Here is a 19,237-nt window from a genome sequence, read left to right as displayed (position 1 = left end):
GAGCATAAATTACATAATTTCATGACTACCGATCGTATTTTTGAAGGCCCTTCATATTTCTAACACATAACATGTAAATACCAAATAACAAAAGATTACCTGTGGTTTTAGTAGTGTAGTGGTCCACAGAGGAGAGCATCGGTCCAGGCAGCAGGCAGGGATGTGGTCAGCAACAGCAAAAGCAATCGTCCAAGCAGCAATACTGTCCATAGTTAGTTCAGGCAAAGATACTGTCAGCACAGCCAAAGCATTGGTCCAGGTAGCAGGCAGAGATGTCCAGGCAGAAATACTGTCTATAGCAGGCCGAGATATGGTCAACACAGCCAAAATATTGGTCTAGGCAGTAGAAATAAACACAGTCCATAAAGTCCTGGGTCATTACAGGCAGCGATATGGTCAGCACAGCCAAAGTATTGGTCCAGGCAGCAGGAAGGACCATCAAGCTTAGGGCCAGGGGGACAGGGGTAGAGGCTTCTCCCACCCAAATCTCTTTGAAGCCTCCGGGCAACCAGACCCTGTTCTGGGAACACAGAAAACCAAAAACTGATTTTCTCTACTCAGAACGCTATTCTGAAGCCCCTCACATATGTGAGACCCCTGTGTACTGAAGTAGAAGGGCAAAAGATCAGTCCAAGTGGCAGGCAAAAACATGGTCGATTTAACAGGCCGAGGTCGGTGCACGTGGAAGTCAGAAACGTGGTTAAAACGGCAGGCAAAGGCATCGTCGGTAAACAGGCTGAGGTCGGTGCACGTGGTAGTCAGAAACGTGGTTAAAACGGCAGGCAAAGACATTGTCGGTAAACAGGCCAGGGTCAGTTAACATGGAAGGCAAATGATGCACACAGGTAATTGAAATGGGGAAATGGCAGTCTGTTACTAATAAGGGGAACTAATATCTGATGGATGTGTGATAATTTTTGAAGCAATCACCGATACACAGGCCAGGTTGGGAGGGACAATCGGGACAATAATAAATTGTATCTCTTCTGGCTCCTCTACTTGAGCATACACGACATTTCTTTTGGCGTCTTCTTCCGGATTCTGCAGGGGGAATGGTATAGGGAAAATGTTGCTCATGAAGTCGACTCACACTATCAGAGCGAATGCTTCCTGGGGCGGTCCTTGCTGGTAAATAAGGGCAGTGATAATATTTTCAAGATATTTGAGGTAGGTGATGGGTTGGTTTTCGGGTGATTTTTGATAGCAGACAAATGAATTGAACATGGCCATATGAAACGCAACTTTTTTTATACCAATATTTGGACTTGCGGGTTGACAAATATGGTTGCAGCATCTGATCATTTAAATCCACCCCACCCCCCCATACAGATTGTAGTCATGGACACATTCAGGCTTTACTACGGGGCCACGTCTTCTCTGAACCTCCACCAAGGTGTCATTGTGAATGGTAGTCATCATGTGAACATCCTTCTTGTCCCGCCACTTCATGGCCAACACCTCCTCATTCCTCATAAATGCGGCTTCCCCCTTTTTGTAGCCGTTTTGAAAGTAAGTTCTGTGGGAAGCCCTTCCTATTTTTTCGGAAGGTTCCACAGGCCAGGGTTTTTTCACGATACAGGTGACGGAAAAGGGGCAGGCTGCTGTAGTAATTATCTACATATAAGTGGTAACCTTTTTTGAACAGGGGGTATGCAAGGTCCCACACAATTTTACCACTGGTTCCTATGTATGTGGGGCACTCACGGGGCTGGTGCTGGGAGTCTTTTCCCTCCATAAATGCGAAATGAGTACACGTATCCAGTGGCTCGGTCACATAATTTGTTCATTTTCACCCCGTACCTGGCTCTCTTACTTGGCATATACTGCTTGATATTGAGCCGGCCAGTAAAGTGGATAAGGGATTCGTCTACACAAATGTTTTGGTCAGGGATAAAGACTTCAGAAAATCGCTTGGTAAAAGAATTTATTAGGGGGGGCGAAGCTTATATAATTTGTCATGGTTGGGATGATCTTGGGGAGGGCACTGCGAATTATCATTAAAATGTAGGAAACGCATTATCATATCGTACTGTGTCCTGGACATAACAGAAGAATATAGGGGTATGGGGTGGGTGGACCAGTAGGCATGCAGTTTGTTTTTCTTTGTAAGCCCCATATTAAAAGTAAGGCCCAGGAACAATTTGAATTAGTCTAGTGTGAGACGTCGCCAATGGAACATACGGGCGTAGGACGAACTGGGGTTGGCAGCAATAAATTGCTCTGCATAGAGATTTGTTTGGTCCACCATGTACTGCAACAAATCTTCCGGGAAAAATAAATAGAAATAGTCCAAATATGAAAAATTCGAAGTGTTGGGCTGCACACCTGGCTGTGCAGTAAAAGGGGGGATTGTAGCGGATCCTGAATTGGCAGGCAACCATAAGGGGTTTGCCAGGGCATCGGGAAGGTAGGACTGGGCCCAGATTCTTTGGGTTGGGTGTGCAATTCCAGTACTGGTACTGGGCTCCTCTTCCTGGGGTCTGGCGCTGCTGGTGGTAGGCAGGTGTTCTGATCTTGGTCCTGATCTCCTTACTCTTTTAGGAGGGGCGGTTTCCTCCGCTGACTCTGACTCCGATCCACTACCCTCCACTGGCTCGTATTCCGAACCAAAATTGGATAAGAGCTCCCCGCTGCTCTCATCATCCGACATGGCAAGGATGTTATATGCCTCCTCAACTGTGTAACCTCTTTGGGACATGATGGTGGTACTTTTGGCGGGCCTGTGTGACGGAACTGGTGGTGCTATTGACAGCTCACTGATGGTAGGCCTGTGTGACTGACTGACAGGTTACTGATGACCTGTGTGACGATACTTATGGCGGGACTGTGCGACGGTAGTGATGGCGGGCCTGTGTGACAGATGGGCAATGACAGATGGGCTGTCAGATCTAGATGGTACCGATGGCAGTACTAATAGCGGTACCGTTAGTGGTACTGATGGCGGTCTGTGTGACAGATGGGCTGTCAGATCCAGATGGTGGCAGTGGCTGTGCTGATGGCGGTACCGATGGCGGTGCTGATGGCGGGCTGTGACAGGTTCTGATGGGCTGTGACAGGTTCTGATGGGCTGTGACAGGTTCTGATGGGCTGTGACAGGTTCTGATGGGCTGTGACAGATCTTGATGGGCTGTGACAGATCTTGATGGGCTGTGACAGATCTTGATGGGCTGTGACAGGTTCTCTTTATTGGTGGGGGGGGTGCGTGTTTTGTAGACAGTAGACAAGTGTTATAAAAGGTGTTTCACTCACTGATGGGATCTCTCCTTCTCTCTCCTCACACGATCGGTGTGTGAGGAGAGAGAAGGAGAGATCCCTGGAAACCGCTACTTTGTTTATACTTGTGACCGGCTGTGATTGGACACAGCCGATCACATGGGTAAACAGCCATTTCATTGGCTGTTTACCCTGATCGGGATGGGACTGTCCAAGGGACACTCGGCATCTCCGATCTGCACGCCCCCGGCGGCGCGCATTGCGCGCGCACCCGATTTGATATGTCATGTGACCGGCTGTTATTGGACACAGCCGATCACATGGTAAACAGCCAATTTCATTGGCTGTTTACCCTGATTGGGGATGCGCTGTGTCCGAGGGACAAGCGTCATCCCCGATCGCCGTGGTGCGCGCCCCCGGGGGCGCGCAATAGCGGTGAATTCTGCGGACGTCTATTGACATCCAGTCAGGATTCTCAAACCACTTTGCCGACGTCAATTTGCAATAGGGCGGGCGGCAAGTGGTTAAAGTGGTTCTAAAGGTAAAAGTTTTGTTCTTTTTTTTTTTGTTTTTTATCTTATTGAATTCTATGTATTAAGGTAAAAAGCCTTCCCTGTGCAGCTGCCCCCACCAGCTCTCCCTTATGCTTACCAGATCCCAATCTTGATCCAGCGATGTGCTCAAGAGAAGCGACTTTCTCAGCTCTTTCCCTCCTCACAAGACAAGATTGATGGCAGTGGCCGAGCCCTGCTGGTGTGTGTGTGTGTGTGTGTGTGTGTGTGTGTGTGTGTGTGTGTGTGTGTGTGTGTGTGTGTGTGTGTGTGTGTTATAGATATATTTTATTAGAGCTGCTTTCTATGGAAGCACTCGCTGAAGAGGAGGTTCGGGGATGATCTGTGCAAAACCGTTGCACAGAGCAGATAAGTATAACATAAGTATTAAAAAGAAGAAAAAAATTTTCATTTAGAATTGCTTGACATTTTTAAAGAGCTCTTTATTGAGCTTTAAGCAGCAAGCAAGCCAAAATAAAACCGAGAACGTGTTCTCAACACATTTTGTCGCAGTGGTGACTTTAAGAGATATCTGTCATCCATACAATATCTACTATATAAATCCTCCCAGCACTACCTCTATATGCTCAAATCCTAAAAGCACCCATTTTAAGCCTTAGGCTGGGTTCACATTGCAGCACGCTCCAGCGCGTCTCCATTCATCATTTCAGGTCCGATTTCAGCCAGAATTTTGGGCTGGATTCGAACCTCAAACGAACCAAAAGACACACAGGACTTGTGTGCAATTCAGACCCTAGTCACTGCGGAGATGTGTGAACCGGCTCCACAGAGAGCCAGTCAAAATCTCCTGCTATGCGAATTGTATGCAGAGAAACCTGCGTCCAATTTGCAATAGTGTGAACCGAGCCTTAAAGTGGTTGTAAACCCCAGTCATGAAATCTGAACAGATCACATATATCTGTAGTGTTTACTTGTCTCCAAAGCTCTTAGGGTCGTTTCTCTCTGGTGCTTTGTTTCAGCATGAGTAACTTTACTCTGCCTATATGGAGGGCGGAGGGGTGTCCCTTTCCTCCAGTCAGCTCTCACACAGTGTATAAGAACTGTAACTGCAGCTCTCCACCTCCTCATCTGTACTCCTCACAGATGCAGAATGATTTGATCACAATTATGCTATTTTTCATAGAGAAGAAAAGACTGCAGATAAACAAGTAAAACTTATGTAGGAGGATTTCTTATATCTCTGTGTATCACCTGAGGCTATTCACTTCACTGCACATATGAGAGGGTTTACAACCACTTTGATGGACAATCTTAAAGGTACCCTATAATAAACATAATATACTAAGTTAATTAAGCATATTTGTATTCATCCCTTTGAATACATGGTCCACTTTATTTTTGCCTTTTTGTTGCTTATTGCTCAATAAAAAAGCTTTTTATAATTTTAATTTTAATGATTATCTTTGTTTCTACACAAACTTACTTGTTTCTCTTCACCTGCCTTTCAAAGATTAACATCTGCAAGTGTGACCAGGCTGAATGTAGGGCTAATATAGGCTATACACATTTAATTTTTCTTTAGTTCAACCAGTGATTTGAACTAACAAAAACCTCACAGATCCCCGCATCCACTCAAGCGATGTGAATGCAGGAATCTATCCCTCCATGCTATTGCATTCTTTGCTTTAGAAAAGTACAACACAAATCTGAGTATATCCGTTTTTTGGGTGTGTATTACTCATTTAACACTGGCGTTTTTTGTTATAGTCTCTATTTAGTGTAAAAAAATAACAAGAAATCTGTGAAATGCAAATGTAACCTAGGAAATCAAAATAACTGGGCAGATTTGTCCGGAGTAATTTTCTAAATATTTAAAATTAGTGGAATCCGTTCTTGATTGCTGAACCTGCTAGTTCGAAAACTGTGTGCGAAAGTTCGGGGCACAAGGCTGTCATTCTTTTTCTAACTTCATAAGTCACAAAGGCAAGGAAAGCATGTGCATACCGGGTATTGTAGATCAGAGTAAAGCATGGATTAAGCCCCAGAGCGTGCACCCACAAAAACAATTCGGCAATGGCAGTTTTCTATGTTTTCAGCTAATAGACAGGAAAACATTGGTCCATGTAAAAAGCAGGTTTTGTCATTAAAACGAGGAGGACCTGAATGACTTACTATCAGCAAAAAACATTTTTGAATTTTAAATGCAAATTTAATATGCAATCACAAGGCATGACGCCCTCACAGACTGTCTGCCCCCTCCCCTAATTATGATGCTGAATGGCAGATCGCCACAGGGGAAGCTCCCATTTATTATCTGCAGTTTTCCTCTTTCTCGTAATCGGTTTTCAGTTGGTGTCCAGGCCTTGTAATGTGTCAACTTGTTATCATGTAACAGAATCAATGCAATAGAGAAGCAGCTTCACAAGGACCTAGAAAGGGGACAGGGAGTGGCTGATGAAAAAGTGATGGACAATGAACAGAATGAAGAACTTACCGAAGAGCACAGGTAATCTACTTGTTTACTGAATTTCTATGTTTTTCACTTTTATTTATATTTACTTTGTTCTGAAGTACACTGGGAACTGTATTTCATCCATTTTATGCTTATGACAAAGAAGTGTTCTAACTCATCCCTTTGATGTATTCATTAGCTATTCATTTTCTGTAGCTTGATTAGGTTCGTGCCCATTGTGGATTTAATAAGCTACAGAAACTTGCATAAAGCTGAAATTTAGGGAAAATTCAAAACTACTCTAATGCCCCGTACACACGGTCGGACTTTGTTTGGACATTCCGACAACAAAATCCTAGGATTTTTTCTGACGGATGTTGGCTCAAACTTGTCTTGCATACACATGGTCACACAAAGTTGTCGGAAAATCCGATCGTTCTGAATGCGGTGACGTAAAACACGTACGTCGGGACTATAAACGGAGCAGTGGCCAATAGCTTTCATCTCTTTATTTATTGTGAGCATGCGTGGCACTTTGTCCGTCGGATTTGTGTACACACGATCGGAATTTCTGACAACGGATTTTGTTGTCGGAAAATTTTTTATCCTGCTCTCAAACTTTGCGTGTCGGAAAATCCGATGGAAAATGTGTGATGGATCCTACACACGGTCGGAATTTCCGACAACAAGGTCCTATCACACATTTTCCGTCGGAAAATCCGACCGTGTGTATGGGGCATTACAGTTGGTCCACCGCTGTATTGCATTGGGTAAATGCTCAATTTTGTGTAAGTTATTTATAAATGAAATTTTACATACCTCGTCACTAACTCCTGCAGGTAGGCTTCCTATTTGCTTTGTGACTAGTAAACTGAAGTTGCCTCTCTGTGGCATTTCGTCAGTCAGTTGCACTCTGAGCTGAGGTCATCACATACATTGCATGAAAAGCAGTCCTGCATTGTAAGTTAGGGTGCCAAGGGTGCACCGTTCTATTTCAGAGCATTGGAGGGAAAAGAATGGTGGCTACTGGTGGGAGCAAGGGATAAGGTAAATCTGCTTTTAATAGTACCCTAGACAAAAACAAGCCCCGCTGCAAAGTTAATTTTGAAATTTTATATTGAGTTCAGCTTTAATGTGTTTCTATAATTTTAAGGCAGTGTTTGGCAACCCTAGGTTGCCTCCATGACATTACCAACTTAAACCTTAAGTTCAGGACATGCAGTACGAGTATGTATATAATAAATATATACACAGTATACAGCGTGTGTGTGTGAATATTTTTTATAGTTCCCATTTCCTCCTTATGTTTCATACTTAAGTTACAGTTTATGTTGGGAAAAGGCTGCCAAAACTCCTTTTACATGGTTCTTTCCTTTAATTCCCACCACCATACTGCCACAATTTTGAAGTTCAGTTACACTAATGCTGTTAGCCTTTTATTTGGGACTGCTATAGCATACTAGGAACATTCTATAGCAGAGTATAGTAATAGAATTAGGAATGCATATGTTGAATATTTGTAGAAAGAAATGGCATTTGAGTTTGAATCTTCTAAATGCTTTATTTTGGCATTTGACACTTTTTATAAAAATGAGCATTTCATCATTTGTCCTTCTGATTTAAAAAACGATAGTGTTTTTTCGCCCTTTTAAAAAATAAAGGACAGTAGCTACGAGTAACTACAATTTTATTTATTTCTAAAACATACCTAGGAAATCAAGCACATGTGCATGTATGACCTTTCTTCTTGATGTTGAGGTTTCCCGCCATTATTTTTATTTATAATTTGGCCACCTGCAGACAGAAGGCTGTTTGCGTAGAATTATGTCAAAGAAAGCTGTTCTTCTGTTCTTCCCCCAAGTATGCATGCTTTATTAGCCACTTGAATACAGGGCATTTTCACTTTGAATGACAATTGCGCGGTCATGCAACACTGTACCCAAATTAAATTTTTATCATTTTTTTGCCCACAAATAGAGCTTTTTTTTTGGTGGTATTTGATCATCTGCAGTTTTTATTTTTTGTGCTATAAACAAAAGAAAAGCAACAAGTTTGAAAAAAAACCACAGTATTTATTTTTTTACTTTTTGCTATAATATCACAATTAAAAAAAAAAAAAAAAAATTCCTCAGTTTAGACCGATATGTATTCTTCTACATATTTTTGGTAAAAAAAATAAAAAAATCACAATAAGCATATATTGATTGGTTTGCGCAAAAGTTATAATGTCTACAATATTGGATGTAGTTTTAGGGAGATTAACACTAGGTGGGCGATCAAGGGGTTAACTATGTTACCTAGGGAGTGATTCTAACTGTAGGGGGAGGGGACACGCAAGGGGTTGGTTGCTGGGAGGTGTTTACACTCATGACCACGTCTAGCACTCATCTAACCACTTGCCCCCTGGATCCTGTTCCCTCGCAAATGCTACGCTCACCCTCTGACTCGATTCTACACTCTCTAACTCACATTTTCAACCTCTCCCTCTCTTGTGGCATCTTCCCAAACTCTCTAAAACATGCGCTAGTCACCCCCATACTAAAAAAGCCCTCACTGGATCCCACCAATCTCAACAACTTACGTCCCATCTCCTTACTCTCCTTCTCCTCCAAACTTCTTGAAAGACTGGTCTACAACCGACTAAGCGACCATCTGACCATGAATAAACTTCTTTATCCCCTTCAGTCCGGTTTTCGCCCTCAACACTCCACGGAAACTGCTCTCCTTAAACTCTCAAATGACCTACTAATGGCTAAAGCCAATGGACACTATTCTGTACTACTTCTCCTGGATCTCTCTGCTGCCTTTGACACAGTGGACCACCCCCTCCTCTTCAAAAAACTCCACTCCTTTGGTCTCCGTGACTGTACTCTTCGCTGGTTCTCATCCTACCTATCCCACCGCTCCTTCAGTGTCACTTACAACTCTACTTCCTCCTTTCCTCTTCCTTTTTCCGTTGGGGTCCCCCAAGGTTCTGTTCTTGGACCTCTCCTTTTCTCAATCTACACCACCTCCTTGGGTCAGTTGATTGCCTCCCACGGCTTTAAATATCATCTCTACGCTGATGACACCCAAAATCTATCTCTCCACCCCTCAGCTCTCTCCATCTGTCTCCTCACGCATTACCAACTTACTAGCAGACATATCAGCCTGGATGTCACATCACTTCCTCAAACTCAACCTATCCAAAACGGAGCTCATGATATTTCCTCCCTCAGGTGCCACTTCCCCTAATTTCCCTGTCAATCTCAACGGCTCAACTATCAACCCATCTCCCCACGCCAAGGTCCTAGGTGTAATCCTGGACTCTGAACGAACCTTTCGACCCCACATTCTATCACTATCCAAAGCTTGCCGCCTCAATCTCCGCAACATCTCCAAGATACGCCCCTTCCTAACCAATGTCACCACAAAGCTTCTAATCCACTCCCTGGTCATCTCCCGCCTCGACTACTGCAACTCCCTCCTCATTGGTTTACCTCTAAATAGGCTATCCCCACTTTAGTCCGTCATGAACGCTGCTGCCAGGCTCATCCACCACACAAACCGCTCAGCGTCTGCTACACCCCTCTGCCAATCCCTCCATTGGCTGCCACTCAGTCACCGAATTAAATTCAAGATACTAACTATAACTTACAAAGCCATCCACAACCTGGCCCCCAGCTACATCTCTAACCTAGTCACAAAATACCAACCTAATCGTTCTCTTCGCTCCTCCCAAGACCTCCTGCTCTCAAACTCCCTTGTCACCTCATCCCATGCTCGCCTTCAGGACTTCTCCAGAGCCTCCCCCATCCTCTGGAATGCTCTACCCCAATCCGTCCGATTTTCTCCTACTTTATCCACTTTCAGACGATCCCTGAAAACTCATCTCTTCAGAGAAGCCTATCTGGCCCCCACCTAACAACTGTACACTTATCTTCTCAATCAGCACATCACCCACAGTTATTACCTCTTGTATCTCTTGACCTTCCCTCTTAGATTGTAAGCTCTAAGGAGCAGGGCCCTCTGATTCCTACTGTATCAAAGTGTATTGTATTTGTACTGTCTACCCTCAAGTTGTAAAGCGCTACGTAAACTGTTGGCGCTATATAAATACTGTGTAATAATAAATAAAAACAAGCAGGAAGGGGGCATAAGGGGGAGATTAAAGCAACAAAGATTAACGGGTCTAGGAAAAAGAACATCAGTAAAGTGGGGACTGTCTTCAGCTCAGACAGCCTGAAAGACCCAACATCCAAGCTGTCCTCGGATGAGTCCAGAATATCCACCTGCTCAAGCTTAGATAAAGTTGCACGATGCTGAAAAGAACAAGAAGCACTTGCTGATTTAGCGGAGCTCGCCTTGACAGCAAAAGGTGTAATCCGATCCATAAAACACTGATATACCCTTACAGGGTCTGTCCACAATACAAAAGGAAGGAAGTCCTGGACCTCAGCATCTCCTAGTCCTTGCAAAAAGGGTTCCTTGCAATGCAGCCACCAGTTCAGACATCTTGTAGAGGTGATGGCTATAGGAACCAACACCTTGTGGATGAAAGTAGAGAAGAGAACGTTTCTAATGTGTTCACACAAACTTTTGAGTTAAGAGGGAACCAGATTCAGATCCCACAGAGTTGCAGGGGAAGCTACATGGGAGGCTCTGTTTAAAAATGTCTAACTCAAGGATTGAAAGATCAATTGTTAATGAAACAAGGTAATCCTGTCAGAAACCAGGCCCTTGATAGCGCTGAGAGCCAAACACTGATCCATTCTCCGCTGCAGGAAGAAGATGATTTTTCCCACAAAGGAGCTGCTAAAGTCCTGTTAGGCTAGGTTCACACCTGTGTGGGCCGTGGTTTGCATGGGCAAGAGAGCCCATTCATTTGAATGGACTGCCATGCCCCGTGACACGCAGGAAAGAAGTCCCTGCACTATTTTTTTAAACTGCAGCTTGCATGGTAACCGAGGTTTCCAATACGGGTGCAATTTCCAGCGCCGGCGGCGTGCCATTAGGATTAATGGCACCCGTCTGCGGGTCCCACATTTCCTTGTGTAGGTGGTTGCGGATGCCGGTATTTGTGTGGGTCCCACAGTGGCACCACCTGTACAGATGTGAACCTAGCCTTGGGATGCTATGGAAGCTTTGAGTCTGTGACCAAGTATAGTATGCCTTCCATGTCTGATGATGAACCTTATGGGAAGTGGCCTTCCTAGCTGTTCGAATCATAGGAAACACAACTTCAAAGATGCCCCTGAGGTAAAAAAATCAACTACGTGTTGTTCAAACCAGGGACCGTAAAGTAGGATGACAAAATAATCCTTAAAGTGGAATTCCAGTCAAAAATAAACTCCCTTTTATTTCTTTGAACTATATAATTAACTTTTATATTAACCACTTTTTGGGTTGCTGAATGCCTGATTGGAAACAACTTTCTGATGCGGACATTCAGCAGTCCTCCCCTCTTCCACCAACATCATCTCCACTCATCAGCGCAGACAGGCACTCCCTCATTCGGTTGTCGGTGTTTGTTCTCTCAGCCCTGCACCATCCCTTCCCCGTTCATGATCTCACAAGCTTTCTCATGAATGAGAATACAAAGGCATCCTGGTTTATGAGAGAGCTCTGACAGGGGAAGCGGCTCCACCAACTCACCCTAGCCTTGATTTGGGTTGTGGTTGTGAATGAGAGCCGAAAATGAGACATGCCCAGTAGCAGCTCTCAGGCTTAGAAGGAAGGAGGATTGTGTTCATAGGACAGGCAATAAACCACTAAAAATTAAGGTAGAAAAACAGCAATTTTTGGAGCACATCAATCAGGTTATATTACATTAATAACTGCTTAGGACTATTTGGGGGCAAGGGTTTCCAACCACTTTAAAGTGACACTAAACACACACTGTTTATTTTACATTGTCTTCTTTATTTCTGTATGTGGGTAACGGTACTGTAATTTTACTAAAAAAAAAGTACTTTTTTTCTTATCTATATACAGCTGTCACATGACCCAGATCTTCCCCAGCATGTCTGTAGGGAAATTAAGCAGGAGGAGCTTCTAGTCCTTTGCTGCTGGTCACATGTTGAATATAAACTAAAAAATAAAAACAACCTTTGGAATACAGAGTAAAAATAAATATCCAATAAACTTTTTTAAATTGGCATACAAATATGAAATCTGTGGAAATAACAGTGTGGGGAAGTTTCTGCCAGTCAGTCTGGGTCATGCACCTCCCAGCCTGTGTCTTAGAATAAGAGGGAGATGAAGCCTCCATTATTCTACATGTAATATTCCACCCTCATTGTGTTTAGCTGGCTAGTGGGCATGAAGGGAGTGGGTTGTCATTTGCCACTGTGTATATACTAGGGGTGCAACGGATCGTCACCGATCCGTGATCCGTACGGGTCAAACTCCGCGGATCGGCACACCCACGGTCCGCGGAGCGTTCTGCGGCCTCGGCCATTGGAAAGGCCGCAGCTTTGGCCTAGCTCCGGGACCATATTGGTACACCCGGAGGCGGCCGCTGTCTCGCCAGGAAGTGACGTTTCATTGCCGCCATCTTGCTACACCCCACACGCCTGCACAGTACTGTAATGAGGGAGTGAGAAGGGGGCAAGCGGATATCTTGTTACACCCACCGAAGTTTTAGATTTAACTGCTATTTTCAACACAAAACGGAGCTTATATGCATAAATACAGTATTTGTAGATCGGACGAACTGTTTAGATGTTACATTTTAAAAGCAACAGCAAACCTGCTGACCTTACATGGTTGCTAATGTGACAGAACACACCTGATTTTCACAATGTTCTGTCACATTAGCAACCATGTAAGGTCAGCAGGTTTGCTGCTGCTTTTAAAATTTAACCTCTAAACAGTCCGTCCGATCTACAAATACTGTATTTCTGCATATAAGCTCCGTTTTGTGTTGAAAATAGCTGTTAAATCTAAAACTCCGGTGGGTGTAACAAGATTTGTGTTTTTATTTTTATTTTTTTTGCTGATCCGAAAATGATCCGATCCGTGACTCTGATCCGAGGATCGATCTGATCCGTGAGTTTTTTGATCCGTTGCACCCCTAATATATACCCACATGTGTGATTCTCTAGTACCATGGGCTGCTCAGATGTGATAGGGAGGAAATGCCTTGCATAGAAACTCACTGAAGACTGAGCATGTGCAGAGTTGCCACCACATCTGCAAAATCCCTAGCTGAACTGGGGACCTTATCAAAAGGGGGAGACAGTACAGCAGGATCAACCAATTTTTATGAAGAAAATTAATCTCATAGTGACCGAGTGAGTATGAACAGCATGTAATACACCATTTATTGATAGTTTTTTATGATGTGGGTTTAATGACACTTTAAGACAATAATGATTTGCCAGAGCTCATAGAGCATCTGCCAGGAGCCTTACCAGGTCAGTGTACCACATCCTCTTGAGCCAGTCCAAGGCAGTGGGAATCTCTGGAATGCCCTCTATAACCATCCTAGGAATCAGATGAGGAAAAGTGTAGATCAGGGTGTACTGATCCCACAGAGTTCCCAGAGCATGCACTGCTTCTAATAGAGAATCCCTGTACCTGGAGACATTCCAGATTTAACATATCCAACATAGATCTTGCCAGTGCTCGTTGGCTCACTGGACATATTTCCAGTATGTAACTAATCTGGTATGAATGGCTACCACTGCATGTTGGCCGACTGGAGAGACTTTCAGGATTTACCATATCTGGCATGGATTTTCCAGCAGCGGTTGATAGTGTTATCTTTCAAACCAAGGACTGCGTTCTTGAGCGATGCAATTTGAGCCTATTAATTTCAAATGGGATGCATAGTAGTGGACAGCATTAAAAGTAGTGCATGTACTACTTTAAAAAATGCACTGTGGGGGCGTGGCTGAGATGTGAGCCGGAGAAAACGTGTGCCTTCAGAGCTCCGTGCAGATCCATTCTATTAACCCTGACTACTGACTCGATTTTCGCCGCCAAGGTGTCTATCTGTTCCTCTGAGCATCCTGGATCTCACTATTGCAGCGATCATGCCTGCTAAAGGCAGAGGAAAGGCACAAAAGGACTCAAAATCCAAGTGCCCTGGGAAGGGGTGGGCTGCTAATTCACCGGGCGCCATCTTAGCATCCACTTCCGGAGCGCACCGTGGGCAGAAGATGCAGCCGAGCCCAGCGGTATCCTCTTCAGACATTGCATCTCCTCCAGAGCTGGAGGCTCCTTCTTCTCCCACGCTCTTGGAGGCAGCGCCAGATTCCATCATCAAGCCTATACTGGCAGCTATTGAGGGATTCAAAACCATGCTGATGGTCTGTATAGAACACCTGGCATCTGAATGCACCTTGATCCGCCATGATCTGGACAAAATAAGAGGGAGGCTTAAAGAGGCAGAGGCCTGGATTAGCACGGTGGAAGATCAGCAGGGATCCCAGGCCTCACAAATTGCGGATCTACAGTTGCTGGTGAGTTCATTGGTCAATAAAGTGGACGATGTAGAGAACAGACAAAGGCGCAATAACAGTCGTGTGGTGGGCCTGCCTGAGGGTGACTTTAATGCCATATTAGGTGCCGCCCCGGACTCCTCACGGCTACAGCTTCCTTAATGGAGCTGTGGAGATGGGAAAAAATCTACCACAAGGAGCTTCTTCCATTCATCTAAAACCCATAAACCTTACGGATTGATCTTGCCTTTGCTAATGCTCCCATGCTGCAGTTAGTGAGGGGTGCCAGTTATCTAGCTGGTGGTTTATCGGACCATACACCTTTATCTGTACACATTAGTCTCCCCTTGCATATTAGGGGGGAGCATGGAGGTTGAACTCGAGCTGGTTGGAGGTACCTATTGTATGGGATGCCTTCAAGGCGTGTATGCATGGACAGTATATATCACCCATTAAACAGGCTTGTAAGGCTTTCAATAGCAAGTCACAGGAACTACAGGATAAGGAAAGGGCCTGTGAACTCGCTCATGCCACTGACCAGTCAGATGTTATGTATATAGCATTGTTAGAGACTCGCTGTCTTCTGGTGCTGCACCACACTGAGCTAACGCATACTTCTTGGACAAAAAGGGCTGAGTCCGCTTTTGAACAAAGAGATAAAAATGGAAAGTTACTTGCTATTTTAGTTGCATAACAGAGTTCAGACAAATATACCTTTCATTAAAAACACGCAGGGGGATATCCTCACTGATCCGACTGCCATTTTGGACGCTTTTGTAGAATATTATAAAGCATTGTATGTGACTATTCCGGCTTACAATGAACAGGACTTGGAAGCATTACTATCTTCCCTGAATATTCCTGTTCTTTCTGAGACGGATAGAAATAGCTTGGAGGCCGACATCACGGAGAAAGAGATTGAAACTGCTATTAGAGCCTTCCCCCCCTCATAAATCTCCAGGTTCAGAGGGGTTTTGTGTAGAATGGTATAGGCTACATTTTGGAGATTCTGGTACAGAGACTTAGGGCCTTGTTTTATTTCTGTCTAGAAAATAAACTTCTCCCAGACACTCTTATGGAGGCTCAGGTGATTCTGTTGCCTAAACCGGGCAAAGATCCCTTGGCCTGCTCTTCATATGGGCCTATAGCACTCTTAAATCAAGATCTTAATATCTTGACAAAGATATTGGCCACCAGGCTGTGACGGGTTATCACTACCCTGGTGGACATAGATCCAACAGGTTTCATTCCCCAGAAGTCTAAGGACACTAACCTTTGCAGGCTGTTCGCACACCTACAGATTGACCATGCTAACTCCGGGGCTAGAGTGGTGGTATTTCTTGATGTGGCTAAAGCCTTTGATTCCGTGGACCGGAATTATATGTCTGTAGTACTACGACATATGGGGTTTGGGGATGTGTTTCTGACATGGATCTCTTTGCTCTGTAGTAGTCCCAAGGCGGCTATAAAGATTGGTGCGTTGGTTTCCCCTCAGTTTGCTGTGGGTAGGGGAACACGTCAGGGGTGCCCTCTCTCGCCATCCTTATTTGCTCTTGCAATCGAACCCATAGCCATTGCTTTGCGAAGCTCACCAGAAGTGAAGGCGGAGGTAGGAGGTATCCGTGAATGCACTGCCCTGTATGCAGACGACATGCTTCTCTTTTTACAAGATCCAGGACCATCTCTAGAGGCAGTGTTTGAGATCTTATGTAATTTTGCCTGTTTCTCGGGTCTACAAGTAAATTGGGAAAAATCCTGTGTAATGGCCATTGATACGGGAGTTCAGGCTCTGGCATCAAAAATAGTTCCCCTCTCCTGGGTATCTGAATTTAAATACCTTGGCGTTCGTATATCCCTCAGAGCAGGTGATTTTATAATACATAATTTACTCCCTCTTCTTACCAAGGTAAAAATACAGCTGGATGCCTGGAGACATCTGCCGCTCTCATTGATTGGAAGGGTAAACCTTCCCAAAATGAAAATCCTACCAGTATTCTTGTATTTTCTGCAGATTTACCCAATTTGGGTCCCCTGCTCGTTCTTTAGGCGTGTGAACAGTCTGGCTCCTTCCTGTGGTCTACATCACATCCCAGGATTAGTCTCTGCACCTTGTAGGAGCCTTTGGCACAGGGTGGACTGGCATTACCGGACCTTTTCAAATATTTTGTAGCTGGGCAAATGGTAGTTAGGCAATGGCTGTTGAGAGATGGGGATGCGGCAACAGTACTGGAGGCAGCCCTTATGGGATCTTACAAGGGTCTGTTATCTGGTATATAGGGGTTCCCAAGGGGCATCATCTTTGACTGGCTCAATGTGCGTCACCATTCGCGCGTGGGACAAAGCTAAGGTGTTGATGAAATCTGATACTGGGGTATGGTCACCAGATACCCCCCTGTGGCTTAACCCTAGACTGACCTTTTTTGGTGTGATACCGGACCCAATTATCTGGGCCAGAGTGAGCATCAAACAATTGAAGAATATGGTGGTGGGGGGGGGAGAAACTACTTAAAGAGGAGTTCCACCCAGGGGGGCCGTCAAAAAAAAAAAAAAATTAAAAGTCAGCAGCTACAAATACTGCAGCTGCTGACTTTTAATTGGACACTTACCTGTCCCTGGGTCCAGCGATGCGAGGGATCGAGGCCCCGCTCGTCCCCCCCCCTCCGCTCGTCGGCGCCGGCATTTCAACTGTGGGCGCCGGGCTGTGGCTTCACAGCCTGACACCCACTGCGCATGCGCGAGCGGCGCCGCGCACCGTGATTGGCCGCTCAATCACCTGGGACCTGTATTGGGTCCCAGATGATTGACAGGAGGGAGGGAGCAGAGCGGAGCCCTTCCTGTGCCTGGGGGGAAGTGATGTCACCAGCCCAGGCAAAGGAACAGGCAGACTACGAGGGACCACCTAGCAACAGGCATTTAGAGGTAAGTGAAAAAAAAAAAATATCCAAATGTTTTTTTGTTTTTTTTTTTTTTTTTTTAGAATTTTTACAGGTATTTTTATTTTTTGGGTGGAACCCCACTTTAAGTTTGACCAACCTAAAGATAAGCACAGCTTGCCGAACTGGTATATCTTCCACTATTTTCAGCTGAGGCATGCATTCATGATAGTTTGGCACAAATACATTGGATCTTGGTCCTCTCTGGAACCGTTTTGTGATGAATCGCTGCAAAAACCATTGTCAGAAGTATATAAAGAATCATTTGTGGAAAGGCCAAAAATGCTCAGCAAATGTAGGGACACATGGAGCTCTTTAATACCTAATTTTCAGGGGGATGACTGGGATGATATGTGGGATCACTTGTTCAGGGCTCTGGTTTCTGCTCGTGATCGGATTTTCCGCAAGGATAGCCAGCATTTACGGTACTGGTGCCACAGAATGCTGGCGCTGTACTACTAATCCTGCTGATTTTGACCGTATATTCTGGCACGGCTGACCGATTTACAGGAGTTCTGAACGGGGGATACTCATACCATTCAGAGCTTGCTGTCCCTTCCCATCCCCCTGACAATTTCTGTCTGCTTGTTGGGCCTGGTGGAGGAGGTGGCACCATGTACGGCCCAAAGGACCATGATATCCCTTTCCCTGTTCTATGCACGTAAATCCATCTTGTTATGCTGAACAAGGCCTGAACCCATTACAGTATCTTACTGGAAGGGCATTGTCAATAAAGCACTACCCTTCTACAAAGCAACGTATCTAAGCAGGGGTTGTCCCAAAAAGTTTGAGAAGGTGTGGCAGTGCTGCTTTGCTGCCAAGGATACTCTAACCTGACTGTCTAAGGCTGTGGTCATCAACCCTGTCCTCAGGGCCCACTAACAGGCCAGGTTTTATGTATTACCTTGGGGAGATGCAGACTAGAATACTGCAATCACTGTATTTCAGTTATCTTGCAAACCTGGCCTGTTAGTGGGCCCTGAGGACAGGGTTGATGACCACTGGTCTAAGGGATGGATTATTGCAGTATGGAACTTGGTGAACTGAAATTTTAAATGTGACCAAGCAGTTGTCAGATTACTTGAGAAGCCAGTTTATACTTTTCTAGTATAATGTTTATCTACCAGTTCTGATTATGCTCCTGCACTTTATGGAATGTTGCACAGGGGAGGGAAGGGGGGAGGATGCTGGGATGGGATGTTTTTGTACTGTATGTGTTGTTTAATAAATGTTGCATAAAAATAATTTGAATAAAAATAATTTTCCAAAAAAAAAAAGCACTGCAACTGGTTTGCATGGTACTCCTGTGCCATATGATCCAGTGCAGGCAAACACACTGTTTGCACCCTCTGTATGAGGTGTTGTTAACTTAACAGTGTTACCAGCTGCAGTGCGTTTTTTAAGTGGTGTGGGAACTGCACAAAGAATGTGGGTTTCCCACGCTGCATTCTGGTGTGTGAATGGCCTTAACCATGAACAGCAGAGCTGAAGGCAGCACTCTCCTGAGTACACTAGCAAAAAAAAAAAAAACATGGCGGCACAGTGGTAGTAGCATTACCCTATGCTGGGCAACAGCTTTTGTTGCCTGTGTTAATTTCCCCTGTATGCAGCAGTATACCCCAACAGCCTAAGAGTTCCTGTGTTCCTCAATGGATGAGAAAGATGTCACCTTTAGGTGGACTGACTATACATTTTCTTTCT

At 44.7% G+C, this 19,237-nt stretch overlaps 1 protein-coding gene across 2 annotated transcripts in view; it reads left to right on the top strand.

The window, feature by feature from the left end:
* Positions 1-19,237, top strand: part of SLF2 (SMC5-SMC6 complex localization factor 2) — a 106,112-nt gene that overhangs the window by 26,724 nt on the left and 60,151 nt on the right. For both annotated transcript variants that reach the window (XM_073596155.1, XM_073596154.1), the window contains exon 7: positions 6,121-6,231. In XM_073596155.1, coding sequence (XP_073452256.1) covers positions 6,121-6,231 — 111 coding nt within the window. The remainder of the gene's footprint in view (positions 1-6,120; positions 6,232-19,237) is intronic.

The sequence above is a fragment of the Aquarana catesbeiana genome, linkage group LG08 (assembly GCF_042186555.1).
Source record: "Aquarana catesbeiana isolate 2022-GZ linkage group LG08, ASM4218655v1, whole genome shotgun sequence".
NCBI lineage: Eukaryota > Metazoa > Chordata > Amphibia > Anura > Ranidae > Aquarana > Aquarana catesbeiana.
Note: the sequence above shows the minus strand (reverse complement) of the source record. Positions and strands in the feature narration are given on the sequence as shown.